Source organism: Talpa occidentalis, unplaced genomic scaffold (genome assembly GCF_014898055.3).
Source record: "Talpa occidentalis isolate TD23 unplaced genomic scaffold, MPIMG_talOcc4v2.1 talOcc4.15, whole genome shotgun sequence".
Lineage (NCBI taxonomy): Eukaryota > Metazoa > Chordata > Mammalia > Eulipotyphla > Talpidae > Talpa > Talpa occidentalis.
This window is the reverse complement of record NW_023601543.1, coordinates 57,040,035-57,065,630: the sequence shown is the minus strand read 5'-3', so window position 1 is coordinate 57,065,630 and position 25,596 is coordinate 57,040,035. Positions and strand designations below refer to the sequence as shown.

Below are 25,596 nucleotides of genomic sequence, written 5' to 3'. Positions count from 1 at the left end.
ATGGCCTAGGGCTAGATCTTCTGGATACAGGGCCGTATTCAAAAACTTCGGGCTGCATTTCTAAAGGAAGGCTGGGGAGAGACATTAACTCCAGGGAAGCGGAATCTGATGAGAGAACTATTGTAGGCATCATGGTGCAGAGAGATGGTGAAACTGTCTAAAACTGCCAGATGATGTCAAGTTGCAGGGCTGACAGAGGGGACTGGAGCCATTCCCCGGGAGTTGTGGTGGATGGACTTAATTAGGATCTCTAGAAACAGGGAGACCTGGCCTGGGTAAAGCACACACAGATTTGCCACACTGGGAACCTCTAGAACACTCACCCCTTCTCCCCAAGGTGAAAAGTACACCTGCCTGGAGTTCCTGGGGTAGTGTGTGCAAGCACAAAGATGACTCGAGAACTGGAGGCACTGGGGATGAAGGCTTGTTCCCTCCCTATCTACCTTAACAGCCTTGTTTGGACAGTCTTGGAAATAGATGAGTTCTGGAATTAATTAGAGAAGATAAGTAAGGAAAGCAGTCTGGGAAGCAGCACTCCACGTTGGGGTTATTGTATTAGAAGGTTTCTGAACCATCCCTTACTCCCAGCACATGGGCAATAGAGTGTTTACCTCAACTGCTTTGCTCTGCAAGTTCCCCTTGGCTATGAGCACATTCTGCTTCTGGCAGGAGAGAGCTTTCCTGTTATCTGCTCTAGAGGGATGTGCTTAAATTCTCCAGCACTGTGTCATGGCCTGACACATCAGAAGTTTATACTCATGGCCTAGATCTAATTCAAATACTACCACTACAATGACTTGGTGATAGAGAAAGATTTGAAACAACTGTGACTTCCCTTGTTGTAACTCAGGTCACGAAACAGTAGGAACTTTGAGGCTTCTCTGCAATGGCCTTTTTTTTGAGAATATAGTCACTGAGAGCAACCAAAAAAATTCTACCTGAGACAGCCAAAACTTTTTATTGTTGAGCTGAAGTTTAGGACTTAAGCAAGGATCTGGAAATGAACCGTCCTTTGATGAGCAGTACCAAGGCGCCCTATTTTTGAGCAGGAGACTTCTGGTCCTCTAGACTCTCTCCTGTCACCCGCCCAAGATGAAGCTGCTCAGAGATGAGGCATTCCCAGATGCTGCAGCATCTCCTCAGGGGCTGGGTTTCATAGCTTATAATTTCAAGAGTGAGCTTGTGAGCGAAGGTACCTTTTAACTTGTCGCAGCCCAATAAGGGAAGTGGAGCTAGGAATTGGGAGGCTTCCCCGCTCCACACTGTTTAGGATCTCTTCATTTTACTCAGTGTTTAAAATAGTTTTTATTATGCAATAAATTCTGTCAGATACTGGGTCTGTTCGCAGTGCCCTGTCCCTACCCCCAGGCTGCACTGCAAGTGGAGGAAAGAACAACGATCTCCCCACCTGGCAAAGGCAGGTTTTTCATACTGGATAAGACCGGTGAGAGCCTGGGGTAGAAGTGGGTCCATGGGTCAGTCTTCCTCTGAGTCACTGGGGCCCACGTACTGGCAGACAGCATCATAGTAAAGCTCCACCAGCCGATTCTCTCTCCGCAGCTGCACCAGGGCCCGGCTCCGTGCTTTGTCCCGGCCCAGCAGACGGCCCACCTAGTAGGGACAGATAGAGTCAGCAAGGCCAAACCAGGCCCTAGGACATCCCCAGCAGACCCCCAACCCCCATTCCCAGGTCTGGGACTCACCCTTCCAGCCTGTGGTCCCAGCACCACCATCACCCGGTCACCCTCGACCTTGGGGACTAAGGTTTCCAGCATGTCTTCCCTCAGGCCTGCAGACGAGGAGAGATGAATAAGGCCTAAGTGAGGGCCGGCCCCAGCCATGGTCCCCTTAGAAGGGCTTTTCCTATATTCCCTAATTGTCCCTGTTGACAGATAGGCATCCCACCAAGCCCATTTCACAGATGAAGAAGCCTAAGGAGCGGTTTCTAGAAATAACTGTAAGGAAGGGAGGGTTTGTACACAATGATGGTGGTGGTAGCGACAACAGATATAGATTACTGTAGGAATGTCATAAGCCCTGCCCAGCACCGGGAGTCAATACTTAGGTGCCTGTCACCAGAAGGAGGGAGAGGGGATAGTCATGCTAATTTATAGATGGGGAAAGTGCAGCTCAGGTGATCACCATCACAGAAGCCTCTAATGTTCTGTTAGGGGTTCCTGGGCCTTGCAAACACCCTGATATCTGTCCAGCCTCTCAGTCTTTGCCTGGGCAGGCTCTTGGCCTAAGATACCTTTCTCATCCAGCCTCCAGGATGATAATGGCCCAGAGGCCATCCCCCAGACTCACCTTCCAGGACTCGGCCTTCATCTGTCCGACACACACAAGTATCTGGGCTCAGGACATCTTCTATTGTCATCTGGGCAGAGTCAGGGGATGTGAGAATGTTGCAGAGTTAAGGGGGCCCAGTCCCTGGGAAAGGAAGAGGACCCAGGCTGTGGGGTTCCCACCTTGGTGTTGTAGTATTGGCCGCCCTTGTGCAGCTTGTCCACAAACCGCACGCGCAGGTCCCTGTGTAGCCAGTGCTGATTCCTGGGGGCCACTTTCTCACTCTTGGCTACAGGCCCATCTTGTCTGTGAGAAGGGGACAGACAGACACGAGGCTTAGCTCTATATACACCAGAGTTCCAGTCACCCCACCTTTGCTGATACTGTGAAATCCACTCCTAGCTGTTTCTAGGTCTTTCTGTGTGCCTGCCTTGCTCCAGAAGTTTCTTGACTGCTAGAGTCTCTCCTCAACCCTTCCCTCATACCCCAGCCCAGATGCCCAGGGTCCCACCGGTCTGGAAGGTATTTCCGCTTCCTCTCGGAGTCCTCCCACCGGACGTGGAGGTTCTGATGTCGCTGGGCCTTCGATGATGAGGCTGCTCCATTCTGTTGTGCTGAGCAAGTTTTGCTCACCTGGCCTGTTCAAGGAGGTGTGGAGAGAATCAGGAAAGTCTCAGTGTCTCACTTCTCTCTCCTTCCAGGCCACATCTCATTCTTGGGCCACCTACCATGTGGCAAAGTGCCTCTTCTCACCATCATGCCTTTGCCTGGGCTATTAGAAAGCTCACCCCGTACTGACAACGCTTACCAGAATCAATGGCCTAGTATGGGCTTGGGGGTCCCAGAGTGCTCTGCTGGCCTCCATCTTCCATCTGCCAAACCTAGAATGCCTAGAATGCCTTCCTCCCCAGTCATATCCTAGTTCTAGCTGCTCTTACTTCCCAGGCAGAGGCTCAGCCCTCCAAATAGACAGACATCCTGAGGGTAGGAAATGGAACACCTGCTTCTCTCCCCACCCCCAAAGAGGCTCAACACCCACGGTTACTAGGTCAACCTTTTTTCAACCAAATGGAATAAACCCCTCATCTTCATTCTCATCTCCTGACCGCTGGCTGTCACACCTGCCAGGCAAACCGCTGCCCTTCCTCTCTGCAGATCTGACCACCTTTCCCCTTGAAACAGACCTTACCACCCCCAGGAATGTTTCTCCAACTCCCCCAGCTAGTTAAGAGTTCACTCACTGAGATCCAGGGAGTTCTTCTCGAACTCTCGCTGGGAGACGGGCCGCAGGCAGTACTCACTAACAGTCACCATACGGTTTCCCTTGCCCAGACGGACCATGGCCCGAACATTGTCAGGATCAAGACCTTCCACCTAGTATTTGGGGGAGGAAAGTAGGCAGGGGTTGAGTGAACTGATTCACATTTCTAGGACCAAGCAAACCACCCTTATCTCCAATAAGCCTGATCCATGTTTCCCCAGCAGACTGTAGATCTTGGACATATTTTAAACATTCAACCCTTAGGCACTTATGGATATATGGCATTCTCTCCCTTTCAATTGTAAACTGAGGTTCAGAAAGGCCCAGCAAGTAGTCCTGAGTTACCTACTGAGGCAGTGGGCCAAGCAGGTCTGAAAGACAGAGCTTTCAGCCTTTGTACCCCAAAACCTTACATCACTCTTCCCCCTGCCACCTGTCTTGGACTCCAAGTACTTCTTGGCTTCTGACCTTCCCATAGAGGCCTCGGTGAGGGCCAGAAAGAACAACCACGGCACCTCCAGGCACCAGTCCTTTGGGCTGGTCTTTCTCATCCTTCTCTTGATCTGCATCTGGCTTTGGCAGGCGGTGGGGGTCGATGGGGGCCAGGGTCTGGAACTCAGTCGGGTTGGCACCCAGCCCTAACCCCTTGGGCCTCAGTGAGTTGACACGGGGCTTCACCACTCTGCAGGGAACACAGAACATAGGCTTGCTGGGGGTGGGGAAGCAATTATCTTCAATACCTCATTCTTCCCAACTCTAGCAATATGCTGATGAATACCCTTCCGGATCTATTATTAGGCCATTTCATTTGGCTCAACCTGATCACATGCTCATATACCATCTATTACATTGTATCTACAGTGGGATCTGAGGCAAATCCCTGTAACCAAATGCATTAATATTCCTACAGGGGAAATATAGGTTGTCAGACCACACAGGAGAAACAGACTATAAAATGCTCAATGTCAATTCGGGTCACATTTGGCTGCCAAATGGTTTATGGAAAAAATGTTTGCTTTTCAGAATTCTTTGGTGTTGAGAACTGCAGAGAAGGGACTGTAAGTCTAAGCGATAATAGCAAATGTTTGGCTTATACTGATTTAGGGCCAGGGCCGACTGTAAGTGCTTTATGTATACAATTTCACTTAACTACCACAACTGACCTGGAAAGTCAGTACTGTTACTGTCTCTATTTTTCAGATGAGAAAGCTGATGCCCAGAGGGGCAATCCTTAAGGACACAGAGTTTCAGAGGGCAAAGAGGAGTTTGAAATAGTAGTGGAAGGCGCTATGGAATTCTTCAGGGTAGTAAAGTCATGTGTAGCTGAATGACAGGGATATGTTTCAGGAAATGCATTGTGCAAGTGTCATGTGATAATGCAAACCCAGCAGACTACCCATCTAAGCTGTAGGGTAGAGCCTATCGGGAACATTGTGACTGAAATGTCTTCAATGAGCCCTCTCCCTTTCTGGATGGTTCTGCATGAGTGGTAACCATGGGTGGTCTTGTTCACCCCCTCTGCTGTCCCTTTGCCCTTACCCCAGGACTCACTGATTGAAGGTGTGGCCGATGCCCTCGCCAGGTTTCCACCCCATGCCCCGCAGCATGGCCAGCCCATAGGCCTCCACAGGGACTGCCTCATAATCAGCCTCCTCTGGCATCTAGGGTTCAGGCAGAGGAAGGAAGTCAGGTTTGGTTTGCACCGGGCCCTGTGCAGTATACTTGCTATCGCCCACTTGCTGCTTTTCCAGTGAGCTCAAGGGTGAGTTTTGCCATCTCTCATTTCCCTCCTCCATAGTAGTCCTTCAGCAAATATTTCTAAAGCACCTATTTGTGCCAGGTACTGTTTGAGGTGCTGATGATAAAGCAGTAAACAAAATAAAGCAAAAAATACTTATCTTATTGGGCTTATATTCTAGTTATTGAGAAACACAATAAATACATAAGATGTGATATGTTAGGTGATGGTACATTCTATGAAGAAAAATAAAGCAGGACAAGAGGGTGCAAAGGGACAAAGAAGGGGGTATCATTGAGCTGCTATCTGGGCAGAGAACAAAAGGAGATGACAGAGAGAGACATGAGGCTATGAATGAAGTGTTCCAAGCAGAAAGAACAGCAAGAACAAAGGTCCTGAGGCAGAAGGAGATGCAAGCGAAGAGTATCATGAAAGTCAACTTGACTGAAACAGAGATGTAGAGGCAGAAAGGGATGGTAAGAGATTAATCAGGAGAGCTGGATAGGCACCATGGGAGGTGGCAGCCCAATGGGGGGCCAGTGAGGAAGTTAGTGAAATAGTCCAGATGAGAGATGCTAGTGGCTCAGACCAGTGTGGCGGTAGTGGTGATGGTGAGAAGTCAGATTCTCAATGTATTTTGAAAAAGGATATGATAGAATTTTGCTGACAGATCGTATGTGGGGTATAAAATAAAGCAGAGAATCAACGATAACTCTAAGGTTTTTAGGCTGAGTAAGAAGAAGGATAGCTAGAACTGTGATCAATGAACATGTTGAAGGCTTTGAGAGGAGGGAAAATTAGAGAAATGAGGCCAAAGCAAGAACAGGACAGAGTGAAGACTTTTTTAAAAAATTAAAAACAATATATTTCAAGATGAAAGAAACCAGAGGATATCTGAAGCCTGATAAGAACAGTTCAGCTGAAAGAGTGGATGGTCTGGGACCATTGGAGAACTAGGCCTCAAAGAAGTTTTGCAAAAAAAAAAAAATTGTGAAGAAGGGGTAAACAGGAGGATCCATGGGTATGAAAGACAAGTTTCTTCTGTATACATAATCCATATCGCCTTCCATCACTACTCCCTCAATTCTTTTATTTTTCAACTCCCTATACACAATCCATATCACCTTCCATCACTACTCCCTCAATTCTTTTATTTTTCAACTCCCTCTATTTTTCATATCCACTCCAGACACACAAGTTGCCTCACCGATGGACACAAACCACACTGATTTCCTGCAACGATGCCATTGCTTGGGTCACTGCTGCCATTAGGAGTACCCACTCTGCTCTTCCCTCTCTCACTAAACCCTATTTGCCCTTCCAGGCATCATTCCTGCCACTCTGGCCTAAGTCTCCATCATCTCTAGCCTGGACTACTAGTTTTCTGGCTTCTACGTTCACTTATTAGTGTGTACTGCTCACAGCAGCCAGAGAGAGCCTATCAAATCATAAATCATAAGTTTTAGGTCTTCTCTGTTTAGAGTCCTCCTAAGGCTCTTATCTCATTCAGAAAAAAAGCCAAAGTTCTCACCATGGCCCACAAGACCCTACCTGGTTTGGCCCCCTCCAGGTTCTGACCTCATCTACCTCCCCCAACCTCCCAACTCATTCCATTCCAGCTACAGGATCTCCTAGGTATTCCACAAGCACTCCAGGAAGAGTCTACTTTCAGAGTCTTTACATTTCTTGTTCCCTTTGCTCCTCATATCATTTAGATAATCCCAGAATCCAAGTACTTTTCACACCTCAGTATCTGGATTCATTGTTAACGCTTCCAAAAAGGATGGAAGAATGGATAGGCAGCAGGCCTTTAGACACACAGACTTTCCCTGCTATGCACAGGAAGGTAAGTCTGGCAGACAGGGCAAAGAGAGGCTGGGGCAAGAGGGGGATCAGGGGCCAGCTCACTGTCTCAGCCCAGGGTTCGCTGTCTGCCCTTTCCCCGTTGGGGGTGCATCCTTTCTGGATCATGGGGATAGCGAGCGTGGGGTCGACACCCGCATTCTCTCTCTCCTCCAGAGACTTCTTGGATTCTAAGGAAGAATGGGAGGGCGCAATGAGGTCCCACCCTGTCCTTCCACCTTCCTCCCCTTCTTCCTTCACTAGAGCAAGGCAAAGAGGGGAGGGAGGTCACTCACCCTCAATGAGCTCTTTCACAGCTTGAGATAGCACCCCATCCATGGAGACTTCAGTATTTGTGGATGGCCCAGGGGCCTGGGCCAGTGGCTGTCTGCGATGGCCATTCTGGATCAAAGGGATCACGAGTTCCTTAGGGGCTTCTGAGGGCTTCACACTGATGTGGACACAGTGGGGTGAAGTTGGAAGAGTAGCATGGTCAGTGGGTTCTAAACCATATCCCTTCACTCAGAAAACCACAAGAGTCAAACTCACCCCCAGCCCCATGGACCACGCCCTCAGTCTCTGATCTGGCTCTCCTGATGTCTATGACGGTGCCTTTTGTGCCTCCGATGGTAAGTGTATGCCTCCTACACACATACCCCAACTCTTAAATATCAGTGCCTTGAGGGATCAGTCCTCAGTCCCGGACCCTCTTTTCATCTCAAGACCCACGTCCAAGGCTTCCACAGTGACCCACAAATCGCTATTTCGGCTGAGATTCTCTCCCCAGCTTCAGGCTTCAGATCAGCCTCCTACGGGGTTGACTATCTTCTGGAAGGTCCTCCCTCAGACTCTTTACCAATTAAGCTGATGATGGCATCCCCCAACCTGAATCTGCAGCTCCACCCCGAGACCCCCATATCGGTGAAGCCCCAGAGCTTCAGTTGAGACACTAGTGGTCCTGTCATTCTCTCCTACTTTCCTTCTCTCAAGAACGCACACACGTCAAAGTCCGCAAGTCCTAAAGGCACTCCCTCAGAAATACATCCTCTCAATTCCCACCGCCACGAGATCCAGATTCCCCAGCTCGCCTACAAACTGCCCCCTTCTCGCCTCCACAAATTTCCTCAGGCTGTGCTCAAGCTTTCTGGGCCACTGTCACCAAGATAGTCAACTCAGATTCCACCCTCCCGCTTGCGCCCACCGCACCGATTTCCCAGGGATGAAAGACACGGCACTTTACCTCTGCAGCTCCTTTCCTTCCACAGTCTTCAAGTAATCCTTCTCTTCCGGAACCACACCCGCGCCGTCTCCCGGATCCGCCAGCCGTCTCCGGGCCGCCGTGCGACTGAAGCTGAATGAAATCGGTGCGGCGGAGGTCGCAGCCGGCCGCAAAACATCCTCTTCAGCGTCCGCCATCTTACCCTTCCTTGGCCGGTACGCGGCTTGCTGGGAAGTAGAGTTTGGGCTTAGTTTACCGAGGGCCAGACGACGAGCGCTAGAACTACCTTTCCCATAAAACACTGCGGAACCGGCAGGCGAAGGCGAATGTGCGACCGTGGGAAGTAACGGTCACTTTTTCCACTTAAGCGAATCGCGCCAAGCATACAGGGAAATGTAGTTCTTCAGGGGAGGTGGCTTCATTCTTGCCGGATACTCATTCCTTCGTGTAGGCGTTTGATTTATTGATCAATTATCGTGTGCATCATCTGTGTCCTACTGTAAAATAAATAATTAAGAAAAAAATCCGTGAGTGCCAGTTGTGTACAATCATAAATAATAGACACGTAAATGGTGTCTTCCAATGCCAGATTTAATACTCTACAAGCTCTGGATTCAAATAGTAATAAAACAGTCCTCTTCTCTAGAGGCTCCTAGTCCAGTGGGGAACAACGGCAAACAGATTTTGTTGTTTTTGTTGCAATTTTGTGTTTTACTTTTATTCTTTGAGTATTTTACTAAAAATAAAGATTATATTAAATTTTCAAACATAAAAGTTGGTACCATAGCTGTCTATTCTGTGCCTCATTAGCTAATTGTTAGTGATTAGTGCAATATTCTTTCCATATATTCTGTATGTGTAAATAAATATATATATACACATCTTTATAATACTCATAATAATCACGCAATATTGGAGATTATATATACAAATACATATATAATCCTATATAACCAAAATGCAGCTATAACTACCAAGACATTAAACATTGCTATAATATCATTTAATATCCACCCTATATATTTTTTAAATATTTATTTATTTATTTATACAAGCACTGGGTACAGTCAGAAGGGCGGGAGGGTGAGAGAATTCACCAGAGCCAGAGCCGGAAGCAGAACAGACAGACTGACGAAATACACTGCTGGGGGGAGCAGTGGGCGTGGCAGGAGAGGTCTGCGCAACTTGTGGGACCCTCGCTGGCGGCCGGGGATCAAACCGGCGCTGCAGATACTGCGGACAGCTTCGCAGCCCAGCGCTCAACCACTGCGCCACCGGGGAGGCCCCCTATATTATTTTTCCAAAGACAATTATTCCAAAAGCATCCTTTTGCCTAGATGACTTACAATGTATCATTCAAATATGGGTACTTTTTTTTAAAGATTTATTTATTTATTATTTATACAAGCACTGGGTACAGTCAGAAGCGTGGGAGGGTGAGAGAATTCACCAGAGCCAGAGCGGGGAGCAGAGCAGGCAGAAGGACCGAGGTACACTGCTGAGGGGAGCAGCGGGCGGCAGGAGAGGTCTGCGAGCCATGTGGGACCCTCCTCCCGTGGCCGGGCAGCAGCGGGGGATCGAACAGGCGCTGCAGAGGCTGCCGGCAGCTTCGCAACCCAGCGCTCAACCGCTGCGCCACCGGGGAGGCCCTCAAATATGGGTACTTCTTAAAAGTAATATGTAACTTACATATGGCAGAATATATATATCTTGTGCATAGCTCTGTGGACTTTTACATAAATATGCCTAAGTAACTGCCATCCAGAACAAGGTAAATTCAATTATGCCGAGACAACAGGTATAATAAAGACTGGTTGCTTTCTTGTGAGTAGATTAATATTAAATCTTTTTGGCAAGAATATTATCAATGATATAGTGTATACTCTCAGAAAACACATTTCCACACAAACAGATATTTTAAATCTTAAAATGTTTAAATCTAATATTTAAATACTTAATTTAAATGTTAAATGAAATTTAACTATTAAAATGCTGTGAGTCAGGCTTACAATTTCAAAAGATTAATGAGATGAAGAAACAAAAGTAAATAAATGGGACTACATTGAACTAAAGAGCTTTTGTACAGCAAAACAAACTACCACAAACACTAAAAGAAAACTAATTGACTGGGAGAAGAAATTTATTCATCATATATCTGGCTTAATATCCAAAATATATAAAGAATTCATACAACTCAACAACAACAACAAAAAAAAAAACATACAACCCAATCAAAAAATAGTCAAGTACTTGAATAAACACTTTTCCAAGGAAGATATACAGATGGCCAACAAGCACATGAAAAAAAAATACTCAACTTCACTTATTATTACGGAAATGCACATCAAAACCACAATGGGATACCATCTTATACCTGTGAAAATGGCCTCTATAAAATGGCTTATATCAAAAAGACTGGAAACAACATGTGTTGGCCAGGATGCAGTGAAAAAGGACCATATTCACTGTTGGTGATAGTGTAAATTGGTGCAGCCCTTATGGAAAATAGTATGGAGATTCCTTAAAAATCTAAAAATTGAAATACCATATGGCCAAGCAATTCCCCTCCTATATATTTATCTAAAGGATACGAAAACTAATTCAAAAAGATTTATACACTGTGTTCATAGCAGCAGTATTCACAAGAGCTAAGATATGGAAATAACCTAAATTCCCATTGATGGATGACTGGATAAAGGCATTGTGGTATATATACTTAATGAAATACTACTCAGACATCAATAAAGATTAAATTTAGCTTTTTGCCATAACATGGATGGAACTTGAGGTGATTGTGCTAGGTGGAAGTAAGTCAAACTGAAAGGCAATAGATGGTTTCTCCCATATGTGGATATATAGTTATATAAATAACCAAAGCAAATGAACTAACAAATCATAGCAAAAATAACTTATATTCTGTGAAAAATTTTGTGATTACCAGGGGGGGATGGGTGAAAGCATGGGAGGAAGGGTAGAAAACACCAACCTGATAGTGGGAATGGCTCTGGAACTTTAGTGGAGGGTGAGGTGAGGGTTACACACACACAGAGGGGAAGAGGTACCCCAGTAATTTATACAGTTTTGTAAATCAATAAAATTTTATTTTAAAAAATTTAATGAGATCCCTCCTGTTTAGGACCTTAAGAGTTTGTAAATTAGAAGACTGATACTTAAATGGTTACAAGAACGAATATTGCAGATCTGCTAAAAATCCACTCCAAGAAAATCACTGAACAGGTGTGAAAAGATTTTTATTCATCATAGTTTATTATTTCCTGTAACAAAAGCTTGAAGGCCACTTAAATGAACAACAGAAGGGTATGGGATAAGTTAATTATAGCACATGCCTTGGATGGACCACATATACTAGAGCCTTTAAATGTGAGGCTATAAATATAATTAAATGAAATAGGGACATAGTCACATGTTTGGAAAGTAGACTAATATGGTGGGTCAGAGATTAGTTTTGTAAACAAGAAGCCCAGTATTTGATCATCTCATGACTGTACTTCCAGGCTTAGAAGACATGGGTTTTCTGAGATGGGCCCTGGAATCTCTGGGGTTTTCAAAAAAAAAATCTTAAAATTTTTATTTTGAAATTATCTTAGACTTAAAGAAATGTTGCAAAATGTACAGAGAGTGCCTGTATATCTCTCATTCAGATCCCCCTAAACATTTTATATAACAATTGTAAATTGATCAAGGTCAGGAAATTAGCAGTGGTGGAATACTATTAACTAAACTACAGACCATTTTCTGTTCCAGGATTCAATCTAGGATCATACATTGCATATAATTGTAATACCTCCTTAGTCTCCTCCAGTCTGTGACAACTCTTCAATCTTTCTTTGCCTTTCATGACCTAAATACTTTTGAAAACTAGTTTGGTTATTTTATAGAATATCCTTCAATTTGTTCCTGTCTAATGATTTCTCATTCTTCGATGGAGGTTATGGGACTTTGGCAAGAATGCCAAACAAGTTATGTGCCCTTCTGATCACATCTTATCAGGGAGTTGATGATGTTCTGTCTTTTTTTTTAAGATTTACTTATTTATGCATATAAGAACTGGGGTACAGGCTAGAGGTGCGGGGTGGGGGGAGGGTGAGAGGATTCACCAGAGATGGAGAGGGGAGCAGAACAGGCGGATCTACTGAGATACTCTGCTGAGAGGAGCAGTGGGCGAGACAGGAGAGGTCTGCTGTGCCATGTGGGTCACATCCTTGGCCAGGGATCGAACTCATACTGCAGTAGTTACTCATGCTGTAGTTATGGATAGCTTCATAGTGCTGCATCTTAACCCCTTGCACCACCAGGGAGGCTCCATGTTCTGTCTTATTACTACTGACTGACACATTGCCTGGGTGGCAAAAATGACTAAAGTGATATTCACTTCCTGAAGCAGTCACCTGAGGCGGTGTGCACAACACAGGATTACACAGACTGGAGCAGAGGTCCTTGAGAGTATTGCCTCCTCTGATATTTCACACCTGGTCTCTGACTCATTCCTGAATGTACTATAGAGATCACACCAAGCCACACAGGTCCTGATGCAAAACTGTGTGGTGAAAATACAATGATAGAATTTTTTTTTCTCCTCTATAGTTCATCCTGAAAACAAAACCAGGACTTTCTGTTTACAGATATTGAGAAAAGAATCAGCTTGTCATGTGGTGAAGGAAGCCTATCTGAAAGCTTTGCAAACACAATCATTTATTCTTTTGTTCATTCAACCTACATTAACTGAGCACCTACTCTGCTATAGGCCCTGCACACATATGGGCTGTTGTGAAATTCAGTGATTGCAAGTGTGGTTAAAACTCCAGTCCCACCAGGCTGTGAGGAGTGCTTGAGAAAACAGAAGGGGATTAATTATACATGTCACTACTTCCAAGAAAGGCTAAAGTTTGTAAAAGCACTCTGAAAGATGGCAGGGGCTGAAGCTAAAGTGATGTGCAGGGAGAAGGTCATGGCTGGCTGGGCATGCAAGGCTTGGGAGTGTCTGTTCGGAGGTGTCAAGGAGTCGTGAAAAGATTAGATGACACAGGAACATGTGTTTTTAAAAAATATGTATGAAAGATATGGTGTCCATGTACTCAAAACACAAAGAGCTGCAGTTCAATAACAATAAAAGGCAGGCAACCCTCAACTGAGAAAACAGACAAGGGACGTGATGAGGGGATGCACAAAGTGGGAAATACAAATAGCCATTAAGCACACATAAAGATTCTCAGCATTGGGCCTCCCCTGGTGGCGCAGAAGTTGAGCGCTGGTCTGCGAAGCTGCCTGCAGCCTCTGCAGCACCGGTTCAATCCCCGGCCACCGGCGAGAGTCCCACATGGCGTGCAGACCTCTCCTGCCGCCCACTGCTCCCCTCAGCAGTGCACTTCATCATTCTGCCTGTTCTGTTCCCCGCTCTGGCTCAGGTGAATTCTCTCACCCTCTCACACTTCTGACTGTACCCAGTGCTTATGCAAATAAATTAATTAATTAAAAAAAGATTCTCAACATTGCTAATAATCAAAGAGATGAAAATAAATTGATAATGAAATGCTGTTCTTCATTTAAGTCAATGGGAAAGATCAAAAGTGAAAACAGCAAACACATCTATGGTAGATCCTTAGATGGGTGTATGCTAATCACCCATGTAAGCACTCATTTAGTCCTCCTAAGGACTTGGTGAGTAGGTGCTATTTTAAAATTCATTTTACAAATGAGAGAACGGTGGCCCAGAGAGACTGAGTTGGTGAATATCTCAAATAAGTACCAGGGATGATGTCTAGAATTACTGAAGATGGCAGAAAGTGGGCACATTTTCATACACTGCTGATAGGGGCACAAATTGATCCAACATTTATCAGGGGCAGTGTGCTCATATACATACCTTTCTTGACCCAAAGATATCCTCCCTCCTTCCCTCCCTCCCTCTCTCTTTTTTTATTTTTGCAGGGAGGGTCACCTAACAGCAGCAGCTAAGAGGGGTATGGGCATCACAGGCCCCACTCCAAGGGGCAAGTGAATGTTTGCATCCTATGAATGCTCCAAAGTATTCCAGGACAAATCCCTGAGGACAAAATTCAAAAATCTATCAGAAATCCATTGATTCCATTTCTAAGAATGGACTGAAGGAAAGAACGGAGAATTTGGGCAGGATTTTTTTTCTAAGAGAGTTTTATTTATTTATTTAACATTTTAAAAGGACAGGTTTATTAAGAGAAAGAAAAAAAGAGGCACTTGCACAGTCACAAGTGGGCAAGAGGGCTGCTGCTGCCACTGCTGCTTTGCATAGGATAAAGGTTTGTGAAAAGAAACACCCTCATAGTTACAGGTGGGCTGGAGAGCTGCTTATTATTATTATTTTTCAATTAAAAATACTGGAGACAATCTAAATGCCCACCTACAGATCCTGGTTCCCATCCAACTCTCTCTTTCTGACTTACACAGTTGTTAATATTGCTAAAGTTAAGTCTGCATGTATTTGTGACAACTCATCAAACCGTGTGCTTATGAGTGAGTCAAGTATATTATACTTTGATTAAAAAGGCTTACAGGGACTTCCCTGGTGGTGCAGCGGTTGAGCGCTGGGCTGCAAAGCTGCCCACAGCCTCCACAGTGCCAGTTCAATCCCTGGCCACCGGCGAGGGTCCCACATGGCGCGACAGACCTCTCCTGCCGCTCCCGCTGCTCCCTTCAGCAGTGTATTTCGTCAGTCAGCCTGTTCTGTTCCCTGCTCTGGCTCTGGTGAATTCTCTCACCCTCCCACGCTTCTGACTGTACCCAGTGCTTGTATAAATAAATAAATAAATAAATCTTTTTTAAAAAAAAAAAGGCTTACAAATTCTTCATGGCTTATAAACAACTCATAGTACTCAACAACAACCACAAAAATACCCCACCTATTTTCCACCCAATTTTAGGAACAAAACAACAATGCTCTTATACTTCTATTCAATCTATTGTACTTAATTATAGCAGGGACAATTAAGCAAGAAAAAAGAAATAGAAGACATTTAAGTTGAAAAGGAAGAAGTAAAACTATCTCTCTTTACTTATGATATTATATAGAAATACCAAGGAATCTACTAAAAAGCTATTAGAACTAATAATCAAGTTTCATGAGGTTACAGGTTAGATGGACATTAAAAAATCAGTTGTATTTATGTACTCAAATGAAAATAAAAGTAAGAAAATAATTTCACTTGCAATTGATTCAATGTAATAAGAGACAGGAATAAATTTAACAAAGGAAGTGTAAAAATTGTACTCTGAGAACTATAAAACATCATTAAAAGGGCCTCCCTGGTGGCGCAGCGGTTGAGCGCTGGGTTGCGAAGCTGCCCGCAGCCTCTGCAGCGCCGGTTCGATTCCCAGCTGCTCCCCGGCCACCAGAGGAGGGTCCCGCATGGTGCGCAGACCTCTCCTGCCGCCCGCTGCTCCCCTCAGCAGTGTACTTCGGTCCTTCTGCCTGCTCTGCTCCCCGCTCTGGCTCTGGTGAATTCTCTCACCCTCCCGCGCTTCTGACTGTACCCAGTGCATGTATAAACAAGAACAAACAAACAAATAAATAAATAAAACATGCCTCTATTTAAAAAAAAAAAAAAAAAAAAAAAAAAAAGAGGGCCTCCCCGGTGGCGCAGCGGTTGAACACTGGGTTGCAAAGCTGCCTGCAGCCTCTGCAGCGCCGGTTCGATCCCCGGCCACCAGTGAGGGTCCCCCATGGCGCGCAGACCTCTCCTGCCACCTGCTGCTCCCCTCAGCAGTGTACTTCGTCACTCTGCCTGCTCTGCTCTCCCCTCTGGCTCTGGTGAATTCTCTCACCTTCCTGCGCTAATGACTGTACCCAGTGCTTGTATAAATAAAAATAAAAATAAATAAATAAATAAATAAAATCATTAAAAGAAATTAAAGATCTATGGAAATGGAGTGACACCACATGTTCATGACTCAAAATACTTAATATTGTTAAGATGACAGTACCGCACAAGTTGATCTATACACTCAACATAATCCCTATCAAAATTCCAATCCTATCAAAATTCCATTTAATTTTTACTGGAGAAATTAATTCTAAAATTAATATGGAGGGGACCTCCTTGGTGGCACAAGGGATTAAGACACAACCTATGAAGCTATCCACAGCCACTGCAGCACGAGTTCAATCCCCGGCCAAGGAGCTATCCACATGATGCAGCAGACCTCTCCTGACTCGCCTGCTGCTCACCTCAGCAGTGTATTTCAGTCAATCTGCCTCTTCTGTTCCCCACTCTGTCTCTGGTGAATCCTCTCACCCCCCACACCTCTGGCCTGTACCCCAGCTCTTGTATGCATAAATGAATACATCTTTAAAAAAATCATATGGGGGTATCACCAGTGGCGCAGTGGCTGAGTGCTGGGCAGCGAAGCTGCCCGCAGCCTCTGCAGCACCAGTTTGATTCCCAGCCCCTAGGGAGAGTCCCACATGGTGCACATACCTCTCCCGCCGCGCCTGCTGCTCCCCTCAGCAGTGTATTTCGTCAGTGTGCCTGTTCTGTTCCCCGCTCTGGCTCTGGTGAATTCTCTCACCCTCCCGCGCTTCTGACTGTACGCAGTGCATGTATAAATAAATAAATCTAAAAAAATAATAAATAAATACACGTAAAAAAATTCATATGGAAACTCAAGGGACCCAGAATAACCAAAACAATTTTGACAAAGAGGAACAAGAGCAACCTTGTCAAGATAGTGTGGTATCAGCATAATTATGGATCAATGAACTGGATTAAGACTCCAAAGTTAAATATAGGGGAACCAAATAAGACATCAGTATAAAAAAATAATAACAGTACAAAACACAACAAAGCAAAAACAGACAATTATAAATCAGAGACATCCTGCAGGGGAGGAGGGGGGAGAGGGATCAGTGGGAGGGAGGGAGGAGCACAGGGGAATGTGATGGTGCACGGGTGCATTGGTGAAGGAAACTCTATGGGGACTACACCTGAGGGGGTGGGGGGAAGCAAATATTTTTTTTAAAAATGAACAATGATGGGCCTCCCCTGGTGGTGCAGGTGGTTGAGCACAGCGCTGTGAAGCTGTCTGCAGCCTCTGCAGCGCCAGTTCAATCACGGCCGGCCAGGGAGCTAACCCACATGGTGTGGTAGACCTCTCCTGTCTTGCCTGCTGCTCCCCTCAGCGGTGTGTTTCATCAATTTGCCTGTTCTGTTCCCCGCTCTGTCTCTGGTGAGCCCTCTCACCCTCCCACGCATCTGGCCTGTACCCGGGTCCTTGCATAAATAAATAAATAAATCTAAAAAGAAGAGTAAAAGGAAAATTATAAAAAAAAGAAAAGAACAATGATGTAAAAAAAATTAAAAATATATTTAAAAAAAGACTCCGAAGTTAGGGCCTCCCTGGTGGTACAAGGGGTTAAGTCACAGCACTATGAATTTATCTGCAGGCAGCCACTGCAGTACTGCAGGAGTTCTATCCCCCACCGGCCAGGGAGCTACCCACATGGCTCAGCAGATCTCTCTTGTCTCACCCGCTGCTCCCCTTAGCAATGTATTTTAGTCAATTCACCTGTTCTGTCCCCCACTCTGTCTCTGATGAATCCTCTCACCTCCTACACCTCTGGCCCTTACCCCAGTTCTTGTACACATAAAATAAATAAATAAATATTTATTTTTAAAAGATTTAGTTATTTATGCATATAAGAGCTGGGGTACAGGCCAGAGGTGCAGGGGGTGAGAGGATTCACCGGTGAGAGTGGTGAACAGAACAGGCAGACTGACTGAAATACACTGCTGAGGGGAGCAGTGAGACAGGAGAGGTCTGCTGCACCATGTGGGTTTCTCCCTGGCCAGCTGGGGATCAAACTTGTGCTTCAGAGGCTGTGAATTGCTTCATAGTTCAGTGCTTAACCCCTTGCACCACCAGGGAGGCCCAAATAAATAAATCTTTAAAAAAAAAGAACTCCAAAGTTAAACCTTACATTATGGTCAATTGTTTTTTGACATGGGTGCTAAGAAATTCAATGACTATTATTGATATTATAGTTTTTTTCAACAAATGGTGCTGAGATAACTAGACATTAACATACAAAGGAAATAAGTTGGGGGCCTCCCTGGTGGCATAGGGGTTAAAGACAGCACTGTCAAGCTACTGCAAGCTACTGCTGCACGAGTTTGATTCACAACCGGCCAGGGAGCTACCCACATGGCGTAGTGGACCTCTCCTGCCTCCCCAGCTGCTCCCCTCAGCAGTGTATTTCAGTGCATCTGCCTGTTCTGGTGAATCCTCTCACCTCCCACACCTCTGGCTTATACCCCAGTTTTTATATGCACAAATAATTTTTTTAAAAGAAATAAGTTGGACCTCTTTCTCACACAAAAATTAGCTCAAAATGGACCATAAACCTAAAATAAAACTGTAAAACTCTTAGAATACATAGAAGTAAACTTACATCTTAGGTTAGGCAATGTTTTTTAAATTAGGCATCAAAAATAAAAGGAACTGTAGGGGAGGGAAAATTTTCTTTCTAGGTTCTTTGGCTTGTCTAATTAACCTGACATTAAACAGAGGAACAGAGACATGAAGATATTAGAATCAAGGACAAGTTGTACAAAAGCAGCCTCATGTTCTGTCCCGAGTAAAGGAATTGGATAGGGGCATGGGGCTTCAGAGGAGAGGAGGGTAATTCATAGAAACATAACAAGAGATGTTTGGTAATTAGATGCATGTATTGACATGCAGATAAGAAGTTATCTCTGGTAACATAGCTCTTTCTAGGCCAGGTTCCTATATAGATTATTTTAAGTAATCAAGACAGAGGTACAATTTTTTTCTTGAATTTGCTGAATTGTTATTGCCTTCCCTTCAAAATAATCTGCATGTCAAAGACGGCACATTTTGGGATAGTCTATTCTGCTTCCCTTCATAACAACAAAAACCCCCACATAAATTGGGTTTCAGAGAGGAGACTGAGGAAGGAAGGAAGCAGGATGGAGCCAGGAGACCTGGAGGAGGCGCATGGATCCTAGAGACATGTGAAGAAACTGCGTTTGCTTTTTGGTCGTGGACGGGGTGACACAGATGTGGGCAACAGAGGAAGAAGGAGGAGAAGGAAAATGAAAAGAAGAAACTGCATTGAAAAACATAAGTTACGGGCCTCTTTGGTGGTGCAAGGGGTTAAGCACCGCACTATGAAGCAATCTGCAGCCTCTGCAGCACGAGTTCGATCCCGGGCTGGCCAGGGAGCTACCCACATGGCGCAGCAGACCTCTCCTGCCTCGCCCACTGCTCCCCTCAGCAGTGTGTTTCAGTTAGTCTGCCTGTTCTGTTCCCCACTCTGTCTCTGGTGAATCCTCTGGCCTGTACCCCAGCTCTTGTATGCATAAATAAATAAATCTTAAAAGAAAAAAAATAAATAAATTGCGTTTCATTAACATTTGAAAATTTTGTGCTTTGGGCCTCCCCTGGTGGCTCAGGTGGTTGAGCGCTGCACTGCGGGGCTGTCCGCAGCCTCTGCAGCGCGGGTTCTATCCCGGCCGGCGGGCGAGGATCCCACATGGCGCGGCAGACCTCTCCTGCCCCACCCGCTGCTCCCCTCAGCAGTGTATTTCATCAGTCTGCCTTTTCTGTTCCCTGCTCTGTCTCTGGTGAATCCTTGCACCCTCCCATGCATCTGGCCTGTACCCCAGCTCTTGTACAAATAAATGGATAAATCTTTAAATAAATAAATAAAATAAACATTTTGTGCTTCAAAAGAAAACCAATGGAATAGGAGAAATATTTGCAAATCATATATATGATAATGAACTTGTATTCAGAATATAAAGAATTCATACAATCAAAAATAAAAATATAGGGGCCTCCCTGGTGGCCAAGGGGTTAAGCATCAGCACTATGAAGCAATCCACAGCTACTACAGCCTGAGTTCGATCCCCAGCCAGGGAGGTGACCCGGTGCAGCAGACCTCTCCTGTCTCACCTGCTGCTCCCCTCAGCAGCATATTTCAGTTAATCCACCTGTTCTACACCCCACTCTGTCTTTGGTGCCCCCCCCCGGGCACCTCTGGCCTCTACCCCAGCTCTTGTATACATGAATAAATAAATCTTTTTTTAAAAAATTTTATTTATTTATTTATTTATTTATTTATTTGTTTATTTATTTGTTTATTTATTTATACAAGCACTGGGTATAGTCAGAAGTGTGGGAGGGTGAGAGAATTCACCAGAGCCAGAGGGGAGAGCAGAGCAGGCAGACTGACGAAGTACACTGCTGAGGGGAGCAGCGGGCGGCAGGAGAGGTCTGCGCGCCATGCGGGACCCTCACTGGTGGCCAGGTATCGAACCGGCACTGCAGAAGCTGCAGGCAGCTTCGCAGCCCAGCGCTCAACCACTACACCACTGGGGAGGCCCCCATGAATAAATCAATCTTAAAAAAATATATAAATAACACAATTTTTAAAAAATCCGAACATACATTTCTCCAAAGATATACAAGTGGCCAATTAGCACATGAAAAGATGCTTAACATCTGTACTAGTTTTTTAATACTGATGTAACAAATTACCACAAATTTACTGGTTTAAAATAGAACAAACTGTGCTTGCTTTGGCAGCACATATACTAAAATTGGAATAATACAGAGAAAATCAGCATGGATCCTGTTCAAGGATAGCATGCAAGTTCCTGAAGCATTCCATATTTTTAGGAAAAACAAAATAAACCAAATTTATTATCTTATACCCTATATGGCAGACATTATATTGGCCTAAAATCAAGGTGTCAGCAGGGTTGCATTCCTTTTGGAGTCTCTGGGGAGAATCTGTTTCCTTGCATTTTCCAGCTTCTAGAGGTTGCCCACATTCCTTGACTTGTGGTCCCTTCCTCCACCTTGAAGCGCAGCATCATCAAATCTCTTTCTCACCCATACTTTCATCAGATTATTTCTTTCTCTAACTCTCCTGAGCCCCCATTTACTATTTTTTATTAAAGATTTATTTATTTATGCATACAAGAGCTGGGGTACAGGCCAGAGATGAGGGGGATGAGAGCATTCACCAGAGACAGAATGGGGAACAGAAGAGGCAGATTGACTGAAGTACACTGCTGAGGGGAGCAGCGGGTGAGTCAGGAGAGGTCTGCTGTGCCATGTGGGTTGCTCCCTGGCTGGCCATGGATCAAACTCGTGCTGCAGAGGCTGTGGATTGCTTCATAGTGCTGTGCTTAACCCCTTGCGCCACCAGGGAGGCCCTTAACCCTCATCCATTTTTTTTTTTTTTGTGGGACCCTCGCCGGTGGCCCGGGAACAAACCTGCGCTGCAGAGGCTGCCGGCAGCCTCGCAGCCCAGCACTCAACGGCTGAGCCACCAGGGAAGGCCCTCCCTCATTCACTTTTTTTTTTTTTAAAGATTTATTTATTTATTTATTTATACAAGCACTGGGTACAGTCAGAAGCACGGGAGGGTGAGAGAATTCACCAGAGCCAGGAACAGAGCAGGCAGACTGACGAAACACACCTCTGAGGGGAGCAGTGGGCGAGGCAAGAGAGGTCTGTGTGCCATGTGGGACCCTTGCTGGGTGGCTGGGGATCGAACCGGCGCTGCAGAGGCTGTGGGCAGCTTCACAGCTCAGCGCTCAACCGCTGCGCCACCAGGGAAGGCCCTCCCTCATTCACTTTTAAGGACCCCTTTGATTACATTGTACTCCCCATAATCTGGGATAATCTCCTCGTCCCAAAGTCCGTAATTTGCTTACACTCATGAAATGTCTATTGCCATATAAGTTTAACATCACAGGTTCTGAGGATTAGGAGGTTGATATCTTTGGAAGTCCATCATTGTGCCAAATCAAAATCAGTTATCTTTTAGGGAAATGCAAATCAAAATCACAATGAGATACAACTCCATAAGCAATGGGATGTTTATAATAAAAAAAGATGGACAATAACAAGTGTTGGAGAGGATGTGGAGAAAATGGAAGCCTCATGCATTGCTGGTGAGATTGTAAAATGGGGCAATGGTTTTGGAACCCAAGTTGATAATTCCTCAAAAGACTAAATTTCAAATTTCCTCATGACCCAACAATTGCATTCCTATGTAGACACCCAAGAGAAATTAACACACACCTTCACTCAAAAATATGTACATGCATTTTTGTATAGGAGCATTATTCATAATAGCTCAAAAGAGAAAAACCCTAAAATCCACCTACTGATGAATGGATAAATAAATGTATATTTATATAATAGAATATTAATTATAAATAAAAAGAAATGAGGTACTGGCACATACTACCACATAGGACCTTGAAAACATTACTAGTGAAGGAAGTCTGTCACAAAAAGATTATATGTTATTCAATTTTAGAAAATGTACATATTTTGTACATATTATTATGTACATATTATTATTATGTACATATTTTGTACATCTGTGCAGACAAATTATGTTAGTGGTTCCATAAGACTGGCAGGGAGGAGTTGGAGAATGAAGCCTGACTACCAAAGGTTATCAGGTTTATTTTGGGAGGTTAAAAATATTCTAAATTGGGGCCTCCCTGGTGGCGCAAGGGGTTAAGACTCAGCACTATGAAGCAATCTGCAGCCACTGTAGCACCAGTTCGATACCCCCAGGGGAGGTGACCCACACTGCGCAGCAGACCTCTCCTGACTCCACTGGTCCGCTGCTCCCCTCGGCAGTGTTTCAGTCGATCAGTGCCTGTTCTGTTTCCTGCTCTGTGTCTGGTGAATCCTCTCATTCCCCACACCTCTGGCCCGTACCCCAGTTCCTGTATGCATAAATAAATAAATCTTAAAAAAATATCCTAAATTTACATTGGAGTGATGATTGCACAACCATATGAGTATACTAAAAACATTGTAGCATACTCTTTAACTGGGTGAATTGTATAAAACTTCTATTAGACACAATATCTCAATGTATTTGTTAGTAAGTTACTAAAATGTTGCAATAAAGTAACTACCCATGATTTCCTTTTCAAACAAGTCACAGATGCCACAAATTTTAAAAGTTAGAAAGTAATCATATGGTAATAAAGACTAAGCTGTTCTCACATGTTTAATTCTGATTTTAAATTCATCAATATTGAAATGTAAATATGTTACTTTTATATTCAAGTGGCTAAGCTTTTTATCAGAGATGAAAAGACCCTAAAGGGTACAGAAGATGGCAACAAGAGTCACTTTTGAAATCAGGCTAGCTAGCTGGCACCAGAGTTTGGGTTTTACGCAATTCTCTATACTAACTCAAGACATGTAGTGGATTCTCATCCTGATCCTCTGCACTGTTGTTCTCCAACTCCATGCATCGCCACCATCCTCACCCTCAATCTCTGGCCCCAAGGTTCAGAGGACTTCTTCAAGGAAGTCTTCAGTTCCATGCACTGTGCAAACTCCAAAAAATTATTTAGTACACCTTACTGTATTTGCCATATGAGGAACTCCGCGCGGGAAGTAAATGGGTCCTGTAGCAGGCGACCATCCATTCATTATAATCCTTACAGTCCAACAAGCTCATGTTATGGGATGGAAGAGGCTAAGAAAGTGTCAGTGACTCTCCATAGAAACTACATAGGCCCTGCCCACTAAATTAATAGCTCACTTCGTTGAACTCACGACCCTTTGCCTAGGTTGAACTCACACTATTTCCCCAGGCAGTACACCCTCAAGTAATAACACCAGTTCACCTCACAGGAATAACGGCCCTCAGGCCATCGTCTTAAGCAGTGTTCCAGGGTCCAGGTCTTTGACGAGTCCTCCATTCCTTGCCACCTCCCTCTAATAACACGGAGACCCGCCCCTCAAATAACACCCTCACGCCCACCCCAGAGGATGCTGCTCCAGGATTCGCTCCTGCTCATTCCAAGTCCCGCCCTCTAATTAGCCCATAAGCCTCAACCCACTCCTGACAGTTCGAGCCCCACCCACAATGGTGGGTAGGCCACACCCCTATATTAGCATTCCACGCCCGCCCATTAGCTAAGTGCCCGCCCCCAGAGCTTCCAGCCCTGAGGAATGCCACCCCAAGCCCCGCTGAGCTGGACCGCGTCCAGCCTCTCGCCCTTCTTCGCTAACCTTCCAACACTCACCTACTGCGACAACCCTCCTGGTATCACCACCTATAGGAGTAGTCCAGGGTACCCCAAGGCCCCGCCCCTGGAGCTCCCTCCGACCCCGCCCTCTCCACTCACACTGTTGGCTCAAGACCCGAGTAACTAAGAACCCCAGGCCCGCCACCTCAGAAACGAGCTCCGCCCGGACCGCATCCCCCGGGCGGCCCCGCCCCCGCACGCACCCTCCTTGGGGCGCAGGCGCAGTGTGGCACCAGCCCGGCGTACCAGCGCCGCCACGTCGTTCGCAGCTCGGGCCGCCAGGGGGCGCGCGTCCAGCCGCTCCAGCAGCTGCCGGGCGCTGCGGCCCGCCGGCAGGGAAAGGCCGCGGCCTGCGCTGGCGAAAAGGACAGGTCAGAGCCGAACCCGAGCCTCCGCAACCCCCCACGGCCCACACCTCCACCCCGGCGTCCGACGACCCAACCATGCCCTTCCACATCCCTGGAGAGCCCGAACACCCCCTCCACAGTTCCCGAGGTCACCTACTGTCCCGCCACCCCAGGCCGCGGTGGGTCTGCCACCCCACGATCCCCACCGTATCCCTGGACGTGGGTGTTTGAACGCAACATTCCCGCACACCTCCGAACGCCCCGTGAATACCTCTGGAGGTCTCCGACTCCCCCTCATGACCACGGATTCCAAAGTCTCCCCCCCAACATCGAAAGGGACCCCGATCTCCCTAGATGTCCCCACAGGACAGTCGGCCCCCTTGTGGCCCCCGCGCCCCCGATTCCCCCTCCAGACATCCTGGGGCAACCCGAGGGCCCACGTAGTCCCAGGTTGTCCCTCCACGACAGCCCCGAGTGCTCAGGGGTCCCCAGTGACCCCAGGCAGACCCCTGCTGCACAACTGCTCAGAGGCTCCTGCGAGCCTCCGGGTGTGGTGCGCAGCCCGCGCCGCAGGGGCTGGTGCAGGGCTGCGGCGGCGGCTGCGGGTGCAGGTAGGGGGCCTGGAGCCAGGCTCGGGTCTCTGGGTCGCTAGCTGGGTCGCTTGGCCCCTGCCCTCCGCCGCCGCCGCCGCGGCCGCCGCCTGGGCGCCTGGGCTGCTTTGTTTACCACCTGTCGGAAGGAGAAGGCGCGGAGCAGACAGGCGGGGCCCGGGGTGGCAGCGGACGCGCCCTCTCCTGCCTCCCCTCTGT

The 25,596-nt window shown here is 46.1% G+C and overlaps 1 protein-coding gene and 1 non-coding gene across 3 annotated transcripts; one reads left to right on the top strand and one right to left on the bottom strand.

Annotated features, from left to right (window-relative positions):
- Positions 1–940: 940 nt before the first annotated feature.
- On the bottom strand, positions 941–24,473 carry GPKOW (G-patch domain and KOW motifs). Of its 2 annotated transcripts, XM_054695736.1 has the most exons (13): positions 24,438–24,465; positions 16,818–16,955; positions 8,368–8,843; positions 7,424–7,578; positions 7,194–7,318; positions 5,099–5,208; positions 4,016–4,229; positions 3,528–3,660; positions 2,798–2,924; positions 2,469–2,592; positions 2,308–2,377; positions 1,704–1,789; positions 941–1,611 (listed from the first exon to the last, which is right to left on the bottom strand). In XM_054695736.1, exons 3-13 carry the CDS (start codon positions 8,541–8,543, stop codon positions 1,477–1,479), a joined length of 1,455 nt encoding a protein of 484 aa, XP_054551711.1. In that variant the 5' UTR covers positions 8,544–8,843; positions 16,818–16,955; positions 24,438–24,465; the 3' UTR covers positions 941–1,476. The 2 variants fall into 2 exon arrangements, with proteins under 2 accessions (XP_054551711.1, XP_037368295.1); XM_037512398.2 differs by lacking the exon at positions 16,818–16,955 and having other exon boundaries at positions 24,438–24,473.
- On the top strand, positions 20,931–21,037 carry LOC119246890 (U6 spliceosomal RNA). The gene has a single exon (XR_005125627.1). It is a non-coding gene; the product is annotated as a U6 spliceosomal RNA (small nuclear RNA).
- Positions 24,474–25,596: the final 1,123 nt, after the last annotated feature.